We start from the raw sequence: 19,219 nt of genomic DNA, 5'->3' as shown, positions 1-19,219 counted from the left end.
TTAAAAATAAACCAAATAAAGAGTAGATAATTTAAAATATATGTTTTAATGATAACACAATTTCAGATTACAATCATCACGGTAAATATATCCAATCAATAGTACACACACTGATTCCATGAAATGTCTAATTTTAAGGGCATACGATACAGTTACAGAGGAGGTAATGAAGTTGCTAAAGTAAAATAAATATTATTCACGATGTCAAACTGTCAGATGGTTTGTTTTTGAATTAGGGGAATATACAACAAAATTAAATCATGATTTTTATTTATTTTTTAAATGTAACACTAATTTAAAGCATATTCATGTACTATAGATATTCCAATAGTTTTACAAAAATACGTGTGTGTTTATCGTATGAAACAAAAACGTTTAGTATGTCTTTTCAAAGTATACAAATGTGAAACCGTAATTTTTAATAAACGTGAAAAACTTTTTTTATAGCATATGTATAGCATATTTGCGTAGACTTGGTGAAAAACTGCTTGAAAATTTCGTCCCAAATTCACCATGGATTTAAAACCGTATCATTAGCCCTTAAGATATCAATAATATTGTATGAAATGCACTAGCGTTGTAAAACGTCTTTTGCTGCAAATGTATTTAATTTGTATATAATGTTTGGTGCAGCGTCATATATAAGCAAATTTAGTATTTGTTTAATTTATTTTTAATTTGTAAGCTGTAGGAACGACAAACATGAATAAGTACCACCCCAAACAACTGCACTCGCAACAACATTTGTAATATATATGCTATCGTTTATTTCTAAATGTTGCAGAATAGAAATGGTACTTGTTTGATAAACGTTCACAGACATTAAAAATGCAGCAATCATATTGCCGTTCTTGTTTAAGTGGAGCTCTACATGCCCTTTAGTATTTGTCATAAGAAATGCTGATATCAGATAAAGGCCAGCTTTTTCACATATAAACTTTCCAGATGATCCTAAAACAGACAAAGCCGAATTGCTAACACCATATTTTGTCTGAACTGCAGAAAACAACACGATATCTCCGGGGGAATATGACTTCTGAGGCGCACATACTGTAAATGCCACTGAAAATAAAATGATAATATTAAACAAATAAATTCAGATATTATAAGTCACAACTTTATCGTAATACATGTCTGACAATACCAATACCGTTATACATTATAAAAGAAATAATCAAACATGCATTGTACAATAGTAACAATAACTGCATTTTAATACATGTTTCACATAGTTAATGACGAAAACAAATAGTAGTAATTGATTATGACTGTGTTAACCGGTTAGATTTACAACTAAATAGTTTACTATACAGTCACACTGCACTTTTAACGGGCAGGCTCGTGCATACAGTGGATATCATGCCACATCTTAATCTTTAGTTTTTTATGTTGTGTCTTGTTATTTTTCTGTTTGTCTTTTTCTTTCTTAGACATGGCATTGTAAGTTTATTTTCGATCCTTGAGTTTGAATGACTCTATGGTATCGTTCGCACCTCTTTTAATAAATTCCGACGAAATCTCTAAATTCATTTTATCGAGACATAATCATTTAAAATGAAATAGAAATAGAAAGTAACGTCCATGCGGGTTTTATTGTACACTCGCTTGCATCCATGTTATTTTGTGTTATAGTAAAATGTAAGTAGCATTACCACGTACAAAAATGCCTTCATTCTTTTAATGAAACTTTTCCATCTATCGACAAACAAACAGATGCTTACCTCGATTAGACATGTTATGGATTTCCATATCTAAATTTTCGACAGACTGATTTTGGCTCATTTCGTACTTCTGCATTTGATTTTGAATCCACTTTATTTCGAGTTGTGTCTGATTTGTTTTGTGCTCATAATCTGTAACTGAAGATTTTAGTTTATGTTCGGTTGAATCGGCTTTGTTTAATAGCGCAACAAAATCTTGTTTTCTTGCCTCGGCTTCATTTCTTATGGAATTAAGGGAATTATTCGTGTTTTTCAATTCTTCTCGTAATATTTTTGTCTCATTGCGCACGCTCAGAACTGTTTGTAAATCTGTTACACCTTTCAGTTGTTGAAGAGATGTGACTTCCCGTTCCAATGCTTTGGTATAATTTTCCAAATTCGAATGATTTCTAGAAAGAGAATTAAACTTATATTCTAACAAATTGTATCTGTTCTTCAAGTCATTGTTTTCTGTTCGTATTGTATTCCAATTCTTTGCCTCCAGTTCAAGAGTAGCGTTATTGTTCGCACTAGTGTGGTATATGTCAGTAACTCCCTGTTGGGTTGCAAGCAGTTCCTGTTCCAAACGAACTAACTGCTGTTCTAGCTTGGAACGCGATTGTCGTTCGGTCACAATTAGATTAAAAAGTGCGTTGTAATGTTGGTCTGTTAAAAATGACACAGATGTTGTTGCGGGTTTATTTCTGTCATCTAATAAAAATCCATCACACCCAATGAATAAATAAAGTATTACTGTAACTACACACGATAAACCCATCATGGCTGTTATTGAAATGAAATGATTACCGCATTACCTCAGACAAACTTACGTTATTTATCATAAAGTACAAAGTTTGATCAGATTTGTGCATGCAGGATTTGTTTACTTTTTGATAAAAATATTTTAAAAACTCGTTCACAGATGACAACAACATATTTACTTTGTATACATCTTGATATCGAAATACGATATGCGTTTTAAATTTGTTTTCTCTCAGATGAAGTTATCCCTATACCAACAGAGACATTTCGATTATTACCTGTCATCTTATTTTAATTCGCAACAAAGAAGTCAATTGAATAGCTCTCAGAATCAACCTCAGTATATACGTAAGCATCCATAGGAACGCAATATTAAGTCTTGAAAAGTTTGCTCTATTCGGTCATAGTCATTGCTAAAACTACACGATAAGAAGGTTCATATATAAACATCACATTTTACTTTTATTACCCAGAAGAGTTGTTTCGATTAAATACAATATAGAAATACTGGCCTTAAACGACGTCAGATGACTATATACGCCGATCAAAGATGCTACAGGTGAAACAAAAGAAAGCTTCATAGAACAGCTATATAAAGTCATAGCAGGATCAACTAAACATGACATCCTCTTAGTAATGGTAGACTTTAATGCAAAGGTTGTGATGAACAATGAAGGTCATGAAATCATCATGGGAAGGCATAGAATTGGATGTAGGAATGGAAATGGAAAAAAACCTCCTTGATATTTGTCAAAGGAGCAACTAAGTCATTATTGGCACAATCTTTCCACATAAGGACAAACACAAAGTAACATGGATTTCACCGAACAAGAACACAGAAAATCAAAAGACCATATCCTGGTTACTAGACAACACAGAAAATCAATAATGGACACAAGGGCAATGAGAGGAGCAGACATTGGCAGGGATCACGAACTCCTCAAATGCGAATTAAGAATAAAACTTAGAAATTCAAAATAGTAACAGATACTTCAAGGAAGAAATTTAATACCACCAAACTACAACGTCCTGAAGTAAGAAAAGTATTTTCAATTGAGCTAAAGAACAAGTTCCAACTCTTAGACGAACCAGAGGACATATAAACATTCTTGGAAGATATAACAAAATGCTATACAGAAACAGCAACTAACACACTAGGTTTAAAAGAGCGTGGGCATAAGCCCTGGATCGTCAACAATTTGCAATGAGAAACAGAACACTCCAAGACATCAAAGCCAAGTCTGGGAATCCATTATTTAGCCATGACGAAAATCTTAAAAGATGGAAAGAACACTTTCAAGAAGTCTTGAACAGCACTGAACCAGAAATACCATTTGACATCAATTTAAACTGTGATATCGATGAAAGAGATATAGATGCTAGTCCAATCAGAAAAGAGGAAATTACAAAAGCCTTGAAAAGATTGAAAAATGGAAAGTTAGGAGGCATATATTGCATAACAGCTGAGATACTAAAAATAGCATTAAGATTTAATAACAACCACCAAGTATTTGCTTAAGCTTTACAATCTTAAAAGCTTATCACATCCCAGACAGACTAATAAATAAAGGCAACAGTAGTATACCGCTGTTCAAAACTCATAAATCCATGGACAAAAAACAAAATCGGGGTAACAAACTAAAACCGAGGGAAACGCATTAAATATAAGAGGAGAACAACGACATAACACTAAAATGTAACACACATAGACAAAATCCCACGAGAATAACAAATATAACATATATATATAACATCCCAGTTATAAAACTTTTATACGATTCATTTGAGTGTGCAGCCATTGACGAAGGAATACAATCAGAATGGTTAAAAGTAAAAACTAGAGTTAAACAAGGCTGCTTGATGTCTGGCTTCTTATTTCTAATAGCCATTGACTATGTCATGAAGCAAACAATTAAAGACCATGAAACAGGAATTAGATGGAAATTTACCGCAAAATTAGAAGACCTTGATTTTGCTGACGACCTAGCACTACTTTCTTACAAACTCCAACATATACAGCTGAAAACAAGCAAACTTCAAGAAAATGACAATAAAATAGGGCTAAAGATAAACACATCCAAAACAAAAGTAATGCGGATGAACACCACAAATAACATCCCAGTGAAGTTGAACGAGAAATACCTATTTTGATACCTTCACTTACTTAGGAGAAATAGTAACAACAAAAGGTGGCTGTGACAATGACATGGAAAACCGGTTCAAGAAAGCTAAAGGCCAATTCAGCAGGTTAAGAAAAATATGGAGATAATCGGTACTGTCATTTTAAACAAAGGTCCGTCAAGTTATTGAACAGCTTAGTCATATCAGTCCTTCTGTATGGATGTGAAACCTGGAAAAGAAATTACACACCTTCCTGAAAATAATTGGCCTAATACAATATCAAACGAAAACCTCCACATAAGAGCTGGAACAAAGAAGCTAAGTGATGACTTAATGGAACGGCGTTGGAGATGGATTGGTCGTGTACTGAGAATGGATACCAACAGTATATGGTCAGTTGCACTGATATGGAAACCAGAGAGAAAAGGGAAAGTTGGAAGTCCCAAACCATCTGTAGACGGACTTTAGAGACAGAACGAACATCACTTGGATGGAACAGATAGGCTACTGCAAGAACAGCAGCTAAAGACCGTGTAAAATGGAAAAAAATGTAGCTGGGCCTTAAATGCCGATCAGCATGAAGAGGAGAGCTGAGGTTAGTTGACGTTGTTTCGATCATAAATTTGAAGAAATAGAAATAATGTTATAATGTTTCAATTTGGAAGACAAATTATCTGCACTCTTATGTAATAAAATCAAAGGTAAAAGAACGCATTTTAATTGCTATTCTTACTCACAAAGTCACATTTAGGGCTTCAGCAAAGAGCAAACACAGTCAACTGACTGAAAGTTCAAGATGGTCACTGTTTGACCGCATTTATTTGTTAAATGTCTATAACAATTCATTTGTGGATTGATGAACACCATAACGGGTAACAATAAAGACATTCTTAATAATAATCTATCAGCACCAAGCTATAATTGGTATAAATAAACTCATCATAGATACCAGGATTAAATTTTGATATTTACGCCAGACGCGCGTTTCGTCTACAAAAGACTCATCAGTGACGCTCGAATCAAAAATGTTTGAATGGCCAAAAGATGTACGAAGTTGAAGAGCACTGAAGACCAAAAATTCCTAAACGTTTTGCAAAAAACAGCTAAGGTAATCTATTCCTGAGGTAGAAAAGCCTTATTTTTAAAAAATTCAAAGTTTTGTAAACTGTTAATTTATTATTATGAACATATCAACGATAACTCAAGTCAATAAAGAAGTGCTAACTACTGGGCTTTTGATACCCTAGGGGAAATAAATCTCCACTAGCAGTGGCATCGACACAACTTACTCATAGCCCCATATCGTTCTGTGTTAAATTCTGCTGTTTCAAGCATTTATGGCTACCATGTCTTAAGTGAAGAAATGGCAGTCATTTCATGTTAAAACTATACCTTATCCTGACTTATGGTGACACAAATTAGAGCATACTGATTCCTGGAAGTTTGATAGTACAAACACCGGAACATCTGATCTGAACAACCGGGCAAATATGCCCTCCTATTATAATGTTGTATACTTCATTAATTTTCAAAGGAAACTTTAAACAAGGGTTCTACAGTGATCCCAAGCTTTCATTTAATACCATTACTAACCAAGTATTTCACCTATTGAAAAAGATACAGCTATGCGCAGGAACTATTATGTTTTAAATTTGTACTACTTTCTTGTATGTTCTTACCTACCGGGCCTAAATGATGAGTGGTTCTATGCCATAGAAGGTAAGTTAACTTTCATTTTGCATCTGAGATCGAAGTTTGTAACCTCATAACATTACATAATCTAATTTTTGATAATAACGATATCGTGCAGAACAGATTGGAATGCAACAAATAAGTATGTTCCTGTAATCGATTTCAACGTGTGTTACATTCAATAAAAATAACGATTTTAAAGTTTCATGCGTCCTTATGATTTTTTTGGAAAATCTCAAACTCGAACAATTGAAAACCCAATATGTTTTAACACTAGAGACGTTACGAGCTGAATTACCAAAACGGATGTTAATATTTTGATTCTCTGTTCGAAAAATCAATTTCTTTAAAAATATGAGGAAGTAAGAAGACAGGTTTGAATATTGTCTGCATCTCAAATTTATAACTGTAAAACTATCGCCATAATATTCACTGTTTATTTAAGCTGAGACAACTATTACACGATATAGTAGTCTTAGATTTAAGATAAGAATCGTTCGAACTGTATTAAATTATGAACAAAGAGTCTTATTCAATACGATTAGTTATTGTTGAAAAAGACTGTCAGATATTATAAACTATAAACTGTTATCATTAATTATTCTGAAATGTATAAAAACTTTAAAATTGTTTCCATATCTAGAGAAGTAACTACTTACCTTCTGGAGCGCATAAGTGTACCCCCGTAGTTTGGTACGGATACGGGTGCTCAATCTAGATTACTTTTTTTATGTTATATTTGTTATTGTTGTTTTTCCTTTCGTTATTTTTATTTGTGGCCATAGTATGTTGTTAATGATACATTTTTTTTTCATTTTTGAATGACTATGTTGGTTTCTCTCTCATTTTCAATTTGGACAAATGTCTCAAAAATAATGCAAGGTTTACTGGAACCATGGATAACTATGATCTGAGGGTGCACTTGAAATCTTTTTTGTGATCACTACTTTTCGCTTGTGGTCAATACTATTTAAAACTTGAGTTAAAGAATGTAAAGAAATATTTGTTGAAACCTAAATTCGAAAGCAATTTATAGAAATTAATATTTTTTTATAGGTTACTGTAAAACTTAAATCCATAGATGACCTGGTTTATGTTGGACACCCTTAAATTTAAGACAATGACACCCTTTAGATCATTACATGGTAATTGTTCAAATAAATCTTCATCATGCATATGTTCATATACATTGAAGTTCAAATTTAATTGCCAATTGTTCATAAAGTCTCAGCCACCTCAACTTGTTTTTTTTTTTACGATTGGATATCCTTTTATCTTTTTTAATTTGCTTCATAATCAACAAAACATAGTAATAGCTATAACAATACAAAAACTCAAATTTGAATGCTTCCATTCAAGAAAATCAACTTTCAATTTCAATAAAACATTTTTAGCCTTTAAATCGTTGCATCCTGTGCGTATTATATTACAATTTTCCCATGTGGTATATGTAAAAAGTAAAATCACAAAAATACTGAACTTAGAGAAAGAAAATAACAATCAAAACCAAGGAGGAAAATCTAATCGGAAAGTCCATAATCACATGGCAAAAACAAATAACAAAACACATCAAAAAAGAATGGACAAGAACTTTCATATTCCTGACTTAGTATAGGCATTTTCAAATGTAGAAAATGTTGGATTAAACCTGGTTTTATAGCGCTAAACCTCTCACTTTGATGACAGTCCCATCAAGTTCCGTTATATTTACAATGATGCATAACCCCTTGTTGGGTTGCAAGCAGTTCTTGTTCCAAACGTGATAGCTGTTGCTCTAGCTTTCCGCGCGATTGTCATTCGTGTACGATTAAATTAAAAAGGGCATTGTAATTTTCTTCGGTCAGCAATGACCTTAATGATGTTGCTGGTTTAGTTTTGTCATCTAATAAAAATCCTTCACAACACAGAAACAAATAAGATATCACTGCGAATATCCACGAGAAACTCGTCGTACCTGTTATTGAAATTATTAATGAATAAATACTGCATTACATATAAGAAAAGCTAACAAATATTATCATTAGGTTCAGAGATAAAGATTTATATTTATAGGTTGAGTTTGCAGATCGATTACAAATATTTTAAATGGCCTTTTCAAACAGCATTGAAAATTAACTTTGGGTTTCAACAACTTGATATAACAATATAATATGCGTTTCACAACTTTTTTTCTCCAATGAACATGTGTTTGTTAAATTAACTATTTGTCAAATTCCGTGTTCACTACGTTAAAATCAACATAAAGTATTTACCAAAACTAGAAACTACTAAAGTAAATCGTGATCACAAGCTTCAACAACTAACTTGCAAAAACCTATTGATTGTGTTAATTCGTCGTTTGTAGGAATATATATATTTAAAAAAATATATTACATTTAGAAGGGTTTTTTTGTATTTGAAAGTATACTTTCAAAAAGAGCATAAATCGAAATAAAACATTCTGACACTTTAAAAACATCTATTATGATCGTAACTGAACAGTCTTTATGACCAAACCTAATAAATCTTTCGTTTCAAGTATATAGATCTGTAAATGTATAATTTGTAATCGACATGAAAATAGATTAAAGAAACGCTTGCATGACCTCCACATTCGTTTTGAAAAATCTACTTTATAAACAAGACAAGAAATAAATAAGATGTTCAGTACTTATATTGTCAAAGTTAAAAAAAAAACCTCACAGAAAGCATAGATATTTATAAACAATTTTTGTAATCAAAATCAAAATTTACGATTACAACAATCACAGGATATATTAAATAGAAAGTACACAAACGGGATCCCATCAACATTTCATTTGACGATAATGAAAATTATATTAAATGGCTTTTCAAATTTGCATTATTTATCATATATAAAATTTGTGTATAAGATGCTGTATCAGTGTATCAATTGGTAAGCTGTAGGAACGAAATACATGAATATGTATCACCGTAAACTTTCATTGTCCTTCCGGACTTTACATAGATAGTATCATTTATATTCAAATATTGTAGAATCAAAATAGTACTTGTTTGAAAACTGTAACCAGCAGTCACTGATAAATAAGTTTTAGCAATGCTTTCATCATTCTTGTATAAATCGAGACGTGCGTATACTTTTGAATCTGTCATGAAAAATCCTGATATAACATAGAGACCAGCTTTTTCACATCTAAATTTTCCAGAATTTGCCATATCAGTCAAGGTTAAATTTCTTACTTCATTTCTGGTTTGTACAGTAGGAAACATAATGATACTCTCGTCGGAATATGTATTTTCAGTTGCACATACTGTAAATGCAGCTATAAAAAGAATGACATACATTATTTGAAAGAAGATCCTATGTAAAATGCAAATTTTGACCTTATAGTTATACATAAGTAATGATCAAATCATTAGAAAAAAGGAAAACAAAACAAAAAGAAGAATTCACACCTACAACAACATATACCGTTATACACAGTATGATAATTATAATAGTAATAATAATAGTGATATAGGGTACGTATGGAAAGCCACAGTGAACCCCCCGATAATTATTATTTTTCCTTTAAAAATACATGGATACAAATAAATCTTCGGCTTTTACAATCCCGCCGATTATTATAATTCTAAAATCTTCGGCTTTTCAAAATCTTCGGCTTTTCAAAATCTACGGATTTTCAAAATCTACGGATTTTCAAAATCTACGGCTTTTCGAAATCTACGGCTTTTCGAAATCTACGGCTTTTCAAAATCTACGACTTTCAAAATCTACGGCCTTTCAAAATCTTCGGCTTTTAGAAATTCACCGCCGATTATTATATTATAAAATTTTCGGCTTTTAATCACCTGTCCGTCGATTTTCCGTCCCGAAATCACAAACATTGATAACTATATGTCTTTCTATGTTGTGATGTTACACTATTGTTTCCGATGAGGGAGAAGGTTTGGAACCATTAAAAAGTTTAATCCCACTGAGTTGTGTGCACCTGTCCTGGGTCAGGAATTTGATGTTCAGTAGTTGTCGTCTGTTGATGTGGTTTGTAACTTTTTTTGTAGTTTCTCGTTTTTTTTTTATATAGATTAGACCGTTGGTTTTCCCGTTTGAATGGTTTTACACTAGTTTTTTTTTTTTGGGGGGGGGGGTGTTAATTATAGCTTGTTGTTTGGTGTGAGCCAAGGCTCCGTGTCGAAGACCGTACATTGACCTATAATGGTATATTTTTATAATTTGTGACTTGGATGGAGAGTTGTCTCATTGGCACTCATACCACATCTTCTTATGTGTATTTACATCCTACAAAATATTAAAGTTGTACCTTTATAACTATAGGAGATAGCCGGGCAAACAATGCATCTTACTGACGAACAGCCGGACGGACAAGAGTAAATTAATATGTCAACCCCTATTTTTTAAGGGTGGCTTCAAAATGATACAGCAGCTTACGCACACACTCATATATATACATACATACTATATAGTCTGCATGTGCTTGCGTGTTTAAGGTTTTCACTTGTCCTTTCTTGAAGAAAAAAAAGCCGAAGATTTTACAATTGATAATAATCAGCCGTGGTCTGCCTTTACGGATATAGACTTTTAAAAGCCGAAGATTTTTTAATTGAAAATAATCGGCGGACAGGTGATTAAAAGCCGAAGATTTTATAATATAATAATCGGCGGTGAATTTCTAAAAGCCGAAGATTTTGAAAGCCGAAGATTTTAAAAAGCCGTAGATTTTGAAAGCCGAAGATTTTAATAAGCCAAGCCGAAGATTTTGAAAAGCCGAAGATTTTGAAAAGCCGATGATTTTGACAAGCCGAAAATTGTGAAAAGCCGTATAGATTTTGAAAAGCCGAAGATTTTGAAAAGCCGTAGATTTTGAAAAGCCGAAGATTTGAAAAGCCGTAGATTTTGAAAAGCCGAAGAATTGGAAAGACCGTAGATTTTGAAAAGCCGTAGATTTTGAAAAGCCGATGATTTTGACAAGCCGAAGATTTTGAAAAGCCGTATAGATTTTGAAAAGCCGTAGATTTTGAAAAGCCGAAGATTTTGAAAAGCCGAAGATTTGAAAAGCCGTAGATTTTGAAAAGCCGAAGAATTGGAAAGACCGTAGATTTTGAAAAGCCGTAGATTTTGAAAAGCCGAAGATTTTAGAATTATAATAATCGGCGGGATTGTAAAAGCCGAAGATTTATTTGTATCCATGTATTTTTAAAGGAAAAATAATAATAATCGGGGGGATCACTGTGGCTTTCCATAGGTACAAAATGCCTCATAGTGTTGGTTTTTCAAATCAAAACTCACGAACTAGAAGACTTATATTCTGTAAACAATGTTATCATGTGTAGCAATATTTTCACTGAGTAAGACAATGGCAATTATATCGTATTTCAATAAAAGATTTATATTTATAGTATGTATTGAGGAACTGTGAAGACTGCGAGGTGTCATCGTTTTTATCAGTCTGTGTTGAAGAATATTTCGCTGTCGATAGGATATCATTATTAAAATGTTTTAGTGAGACGTCAATTTTCATTGAACAAATATAGAATTTTATGAGGACCATCTCCGGGTGCTGAATTTTCTCGTTACGTTGAAGACCCATTGGTGGCCTTCTGCTGTTGTCTGCTCTTTGGTCGTGTTCTTGTCTCTATGATATATTCCCAATTTCCATTCTCAATTACATTTAACAGCTCCACGTTAAAGATAAAAAAATTAAAAGATCAATAATGATTATGTTCGGACATTTTGTTGTTTGTGTATATTTACTAGTATGTGAAATGTCCGTTGAATAACATTTTTATTATTCTTTTCCTTTGTTTCTTTATGTCGTTACTGAAATTATGTTCATAGTATTAACTAAGGTAAACTTACAGACGGTTCAGAGATGATGCAACACTTGCTTACCTCGATTTGACATGTTGTGGATTTCCATGTTCAGTTTGTGTTCAGTAGATTCGGCTTTATTCAATAGCGCAACAAAATCTTGTTTCCTAGCCTCAGCTTCATTTCTAACGGAGTTAAGTGAATCGTTCGTTATTTTTAATTCCTTTCGTAAGATGTTTGTCTCATTTCGCACATCAAGGACTGTTTGTAGATCTGTGACTCCTTTTAGGTGTCGGAGAGATGTTACTTCTCGTTCTAACATTTTCGTGTAATTTTCTAAGTTCGTATGGTCTGTACGCAGCGCATTTAAGTTCGATTTCATCAAACTGTTTTCGTTTTCTAAATTCATGTATTTTGCGTATAGTGCATTCCAATTCTTCGTTTGTTGTTCTAGTGTAACGTTATTGATCGAGCTTGTGTGGTATATGTCCGTAACTCCTTGTTGGGTTGCCAGCAATTCTTGTTCCAAACGAACAACATGCTGCTCTAGCTTCGCACGCGTTTGTCGTTCGTTCGTGATAAGATTGATGAGGAAGTTGTAATGTTGGTCTGATAGCAATGGTCCAGATGTAGTCGCCGGACTAGTTCTGTCATCTAATAAAAATCCATCACAAGCAAGAAACACATTTATTACTACGAATATCCATGATATCCCCATCATGGCTAGTATTGAAATGATAAAAATACAGACAACTTATTTATAAAACATTTATCATTTAGTACAAAGGTTGAGGAGATAATTATTTAGAGTCAATCTAGATCAAGTTGTTGATATTTTGATAACATTATTTTAAACAACCTATTTTACTACACTGACAATTTGACTATGAATTTTTTCATCTCGATAACGTAATACAGTATACGCTTTACAGGTTATTTTCTGTCAGATTAATTAATAATCATTGATACAAGACTTAAGTTTGACGTTTAAAATCATACTGAATGACAAATGTCGAAAATTTCTGAAACCTTTAAAGTGCAGGTTTGTCTTTTATGGGGTGAGTAAAATTATCCTTTAGGACTACCTCCGTATGCACGTATGTAGATGAATTGATTCTCAGAAGCATCATTTGTATTCGTTGTAAATTGCAGTTAATGTGCAAAAGATTTTGTATTAAATGTTGGTCAGCATGACCTATTTTTGACACTAGAGTATCTGTACTGAATAATGATCAAACTTTCTCCTTACGGTTACTAAAAACTTGCATTAAAGAGGAAGATTTTAGGCAGTTAGGCGTCTCGTAAAGAGTCTTTACCTTTCTTTAATAATTTTAGGTTTGAATCAAAATGTGTGTTTCAAGGTTTACAAGATACTGTTTCGTCTTAACATGCATACACGATTCACTGTTCATTGGAAATAATAAGTATATATTGTAGGATAAGGATGTATTTTGGATACCAACAAAGGATAAGGTAATTTTTAATTTTTTTTCTGTCTGAAGATTTTTTTTTTATTTCACTTGCATGTATTGAAAAACATTCGAGACCGTATACATTTCAGATCAAAATTGACGGTCATGTGTAACTTTCAAACATGGCAAATATAGATATCATTAGCCTGGAACCTCAACGCTACAAAAACCATACTAATAGATAACAACGTCGGACGCATGTTCGTTTACTTTTCAGTGTCGCTCATAGCGAAGAAATTGGAAGGGCAGATCACATACTAAAAAGGGTCATCAATCGCAACATATTTCCTGTTTATTTAATGTTGAAGTACCCAGAATACCAAGGATTTTCTGGTTCGAATTTTCTACCATATACAGTAGCCCCAAATTCTTAAACAGGTTGTGCCATAACCCCAAAAAATGAATCCAAACCTTTCTTTTGAGGTATGGAACCTTGTTGAACCATTTCATAGAGATAAATGCACTTAAACATGTTAAACACAAGTATGTGTCCTGAAATTAGAAAAGTGTTTGTTTTTGGTACTCAATTCCTAAATAGTTAGGACTATAACCCCCAGAATCAATACCTACCAGACTAAAGTGGATATTAATTTTCTAGATCATTCAAACATATCAGCTATTATAGATCACATAAAATCATTTCTGTACTTTCTTAAAGTTAAACTACTGTCGAATTTAATATTTGTATTAGGCTTTGAATTAGCTTTCCAGTACTCTAATTTTGGTGCTTTGTGTCCTTTTTTTTAAAGTTATTTTCGCCTGATAACGATCTATTTAGTTATGCATATTGTTACTGGTGTTTACAGTTAGTTCTTTTGATGAACTGTTACACCACCATCCCAGTTTATTCCCACCACATTCATCCAGCGGTTAGTCCTTTTTAGTATTGTTTTACACTTTTACAAGGCATTTTATTACTTGCTATATGAAATACGTTTTGCTCATTCTTGAAGACCACATGGTTACATCTACTTCATTTGGTCTCTGTTGAGTGGTTGCCTCATTCTCAATCATATCATATCTCCTTTTTTTCATATTGAAATTTATATAATAGAAAAATACAAAAAACGAAATAAAGAAAAAAGATCCCTTTAATGGTTTTTCATAGTCCTTCCTTCGGACTATGGAATATACATTTGTTAAGTGAAACCTATTTATACTGTATTATTTAAACGATATTCTATAGTCATGATCAATCATATTAAAGGCACGTGTTTTGACAAACATTCTTTCGCTACTTTTCCATTAACAAGTATATGAAGCATAGTCGTAACAGCGAATTAAAATGTCTAACAATTGGTAATTTGTAGGAACGAAACACAAGAATAATAATCTGGATAAACTAATGCTGTAGTTTCCGTCTGTATATGGATAGTATCATGTATTGTTAGAAATTGAAGAATCAGAAAGGTATTGTTCGAAAACTGTCACCAGTGATAACAGGTGATAATACAGCAAGAAGTACAGCCTTATTCTTGTACATGTGAATCTCTACATATGTTTTAGTGTCTGTCGTAAGATATCCTGCTATAAGATAAAGACCAGCCTTTTCACACTTAAACATTCCAGAACTTGCCATAGTAGACAAAGTCGAATTGCTGACTCCATATCTTGTTTTCACACGAGTAAAAGGAATGATGTTTCCGCGGCCGTATGTCTCGTCTTTTGCACATACTGTGAATGCAGTTACAAAAAACGATTAAAAAGTAAAAATAACCTATATTTGTATGTAAGTAAATTAACTGATATGTGTATGTAAGTAAAAATCATTAAACCCAAGTTATTACCATATATAAGATTACACATTAGTAACAGTACAGTTTTCTGTATCGTTCTAAATGATTGTCAAACATAAATTATAAAGATTATAGAAATTGAATAAAAACCACAATGTTTTCTATCAATTGTGTACATAGTCATAGCTTATCTTTGGTCATCTCAACGCGATTGTTTTTTCTCGTTTTAGACGATACGATGAAAGTGGTAAAAGCAATCGAGTTGAGATGATCAATGAAAACCAGCTTATCGCTATTTTACCTTAGCAATTTTATTGACCACGGCAAGTCAGTCCTTAGTTTCAAACGAGAATTTTTCATATCACTCTACTATGCTGTCGGCAAATAGTTATCAGAGGTACCAGAATTATAATTTAATACGCCATACGCGCGTTTCGTCTACATATATAATACTCCTCAGTGACGCTCAGATCTAAATAGTTATAAAGCCACACAAGTACAAAGTTGAAGAGCATTGAGGACCCAAATTTTCAAATATGTTGTGTCAAATACGGCTGAGTTAATCTATTCCTAGGATAAGAAAATTCTTAGTTTTTCGAAAAGTTCAAAGTTTTGTAACAGGACCATATAGTTGATATTCATGTCAACACCGAAGTGCTGACTACTGGGCTTGTGATACCCTCTAAAATTTCGTAAAATAGCGATAAAAAAGATATTCATTTCTATTACTCACTCCAAAGGTATTTGATTACGAGACTTTGGTTTGTAAAAGATATTTTTTCATAAAACTGTTTAAGCGCCCATGGTGAATAAATATCTATATTAGCGTTGAATGTATGTGTTCATCTGGTTGTGTTAGATCCAGAGCTAGAATTGAAAGAAAAATCAGCATTCCTCTTTTTTATCACGTCAGTTTGAGGTGTAAATCTTACTGTCTTATCATATGTACAGTTTAAATTACCGTTGAACTATTCTGAACACTATTTTGGGAACTATAAGAATATCAAATTCAGTTACGTACGGACTTTATTTAGCACTCTTTTCTTTCATTTTTAATTGAAGCATTTTCACTATTGTATGCCTTTATGGGAAATATGTCAGTAATAAAATACAATTAAAATCAGAATGAAAATGGGAAATGTGTCAAAGAGACAACACCCAGACCATAGAACAGACAACAGCCGAAGGCCACCAATGGGTCATCAATGCAGTGAGAAACTCCCGCACCCAAAGGAGTCCTTCAGCTGGCCCCTAAACAAATATAAAATTAAGAAAGGAAATGGGGAATGTGTCAGAGAGACAACAATCTGACCATAGAGCAGACAAAAGTGTAAGGCCACCAATGGGTTTCAATGCAGTGAAAAACTCCCGTACCCGGAGGAGTCCTTCAGTTCGCCCCTAAACAAATATGTATACTAGTTCAGTGATAATGGACGTCATACTAAACTTCAAATTAAACACAAGAAACTCAATAACAATTACACGATTTCGTAATTTTTTTTTTCATTTCGGTTATAACAGTTTAACGCGGAAAGTGTTCTTCGTGTTTTCAAATGACAGCGCACACAACTTACCGCGATTTGACATGTTATGTATTTCCAAGTCTAGCTTTCCAATAGATAAATTTGAGTTCTCTCTATAGCGATCAGATTTTTATGAAGATTAGCGAATGTCTGATTATGAACTGTTCCCAACTTCTACATTTCATCATGCATCAGTTTCATGTCTAGTTTAGCTTGATTTTGTTGATACTGCAATTCAGCAACAAGGGCGCTTACCGAATATTCAAATTTATTGTCGGTTGAATTGGCTTTATTCAGATGCGCAACAAAATCTTGTTTTCTAACCTCCGCTTCATTTTTAAGGGAGTTAAGTGTAATATTCGTGTTTTTTAATTCTTCTTGTAATATGTTTATCTAATAGGCGAGTGACTTATTTCAAAAAGACGCTTAGTTAACGACTTTAATGCACCCACCTAACACACGGCTGTATTATATATCATTCGAAAGCTGTTAATCTGTACTTTCTGTTTTGCCCGGTCGTAAAAAAATCGTATGGTGCAATTTTTGTTAAATCAAGGTCGAAGGTCATGAAAAAACATTCCAATTTTTGCGATTACTATATTAAACGCCATTTTCTAATTCTTGTACCATAAAATTGTTTAATTAGAAGTAAGCATAATTTTAGGAAATTTTATGATGTCAAAAACTTCTTTGATAGTCATTACAGGGTTTTACTTAGTTTTAATTAATTAGTATTTGCACCAGAAAGAAAAATTGGGTTTTCACACATTTTGTTAACTTTTACTCGAATTTCAGGAAACATGTGCTATCTGTCAAAAACACGCTTTAAATATTAAAAAATGCATTTGAATAATGATTGTTAATCTCTCTGCTAAAAGTTTAAATTGTTTGCATATGTGAATTTAGTATATTAAAGTCATATTATGCAATCAGGCTAAAATCTTAGAAAATATGCACTTATTCGTCCTTGGCCTTTGATCTTGATTTGACGGAAATTGCACCGTACGATTTTTTTACGACCGGGCAAAACAGATAGTACATATGTGTAGCTTTCAAATGATATATAACTTAGCCGTGTGTTAGGTAGGTGCATTAAAAATTTTATTTTATGGTTAAAGTCACTCGCCTATAATAACGCACGTTCATGACCATTTGTAAATCATTAATACCTTTCAGATGTCGGAGAGATGCCACTGACATTTTTATAGATTTTAGTGAGTGTCAAATATAGGCTCTCCATCATTAGCGAATGTTTTTTTATTTCTTAATTTTCTATCTAAGTTGCTGTAAGGAAATCTTCTACTTTTTTGTGCCTTTTATATAAAGTAGACTTCCCTATGAAAATCTTTTGCAAAATACATCATTCTGTTAGATACGTCAATGTATGATGATATATTTTCTTTTTTATTTATTACTTGGGAGAGTACATAAATTTTATCATAACCCTGTTGCAAATCTCAGTCCTACAAACCGGATGTCTAATACAATTTGCACAAACCAATCGCAATATAAGGTAGGCATTGGCTACGGTTACATGGAAATGTAACAATAATAAAAATATTATTGTTACATTGGAGACTAAATGCCGGAATGCATGGTTGGGTATCGACCTGTTTAACGTAGCACTACAGTCAGAATTTTCTGACTCCAATCAACAGTCTTTAAAGATTAATTTCTCCAAAAATCTCAATGGATTTTTAAAATCTTTAACTCATTTTAAAGCTGAATTTTTAATCTATATATAAATTTATTTTTGGTTTGATTAATCTCAAAATATAGCTCATTAATTGCCAAAAAAGTGGTCTTCAAACTTGGATGAAAATGGCATATTCATGTCAAATGGTAGTAAAAATTTGTTTCACCCTTTTAATCAACCATATACAATCTCCAAAACCGTGTCTTAGATTTTTAATATATGCCTCCAGTAAGAAGATATATATGGGTGCCAAACCTCATTTCACCTTTCATCTTTAGGGACTTATAAATTCATTTAGAAACAAGCCAAAGGGGTTACCTATAAAGTTTCTAGTTTCATTTTTTCCTTACAATTCTCATGAAATTTTTTTCTGAGAAATGACCTAAAAACTGAATTTCCCCGTTAGAACCCCTATTAAGTCAATATAAATACAAACATTCCACTGGGCTCACCCCAGGAGTGTTCTGATACCATTGCTATATCAATAGAACCACACACTTTGTGTCTTTGATGCTCTAATGCTGTAAATTTTGCATTATATGTGAACTGTCCAACACTAATTTGTTATTTGGCGGGAGTTTGACGTCACAGATTTGACCAACATCTGTGATGTAGCAATTGAATATAGACAAAGCTCCGCCTCTTTCAAGACAGTCTAAGATAAGAGAATAACATGATTGACCAGCTGCATATAATCAATGTTTTTCATCATTATTCTCTATATAT

General features: G+C 32.7%; 1 protein-coding gene across 1 annotated transcript; it reads right to left on the bottom strand.

The window, feature by feature from the left end:
* Window positions 1-9,054: 9,054 nt before the first annotated feature.
* On the bottom strand, window positions 9,055-12,788 carry LOC139494892 (uncharacterized). Its single transcript, XM_071283034.1, has 2 exons — window positions 12,148-12,788; window positions 9,055-9,559 (listed from the first exon to the last, which is right to left on the bottom strand). The coding sequence occupies exons 1-2, from the start codon at window positions 12,785-12,787 to the stop codon at window positions 9,165-9,167; spliced, it is 1,035 nt and encodes a 344-aa protein (XP_071139135.1). The 5' UTR covers window position 12,788; the 3' UTR covers window positions 9,055-9,164.
* Between the last annotated feature and the right edge of the window lie 6,431 nt (window positions 12,789-19,219).

This window comes from Mytilus edulis, chromosome 11, assembly GCF_963676685.1.
Source record: "Mytilus edulis chromosome 11, xbMytEdul2.2, whole genome shotgun sequence".
Taxonomy (NCBI): Eukaryota; Metazoa; Mollusca; class Bivalvia; order Mytilida; family Mytilidae; genus Mytilus; species Mytilus edulis.
Note: the sequence above shows the minus strand (reverse complement) of the source record. Positions and strands in the feature narration are given on the sequence as shown.

Excerpts from the sequence above, each read along its gene's own strand:
- LOC139494892 (XM_071283034.1), bottom strand. The coding sequence starts at position 12,787 with ATGATGGGGATATCATGGATATTCGTAGTAATAAATGTGTTTCTTGCT. Across the intron at positions 9,560-12,147 it reads CCACAACATGTCAAATCGAG|CTGCATTTACAGTATGTGCA; the intron begins GTAAGCAAGTGT and ends TTCTTTTTATAG.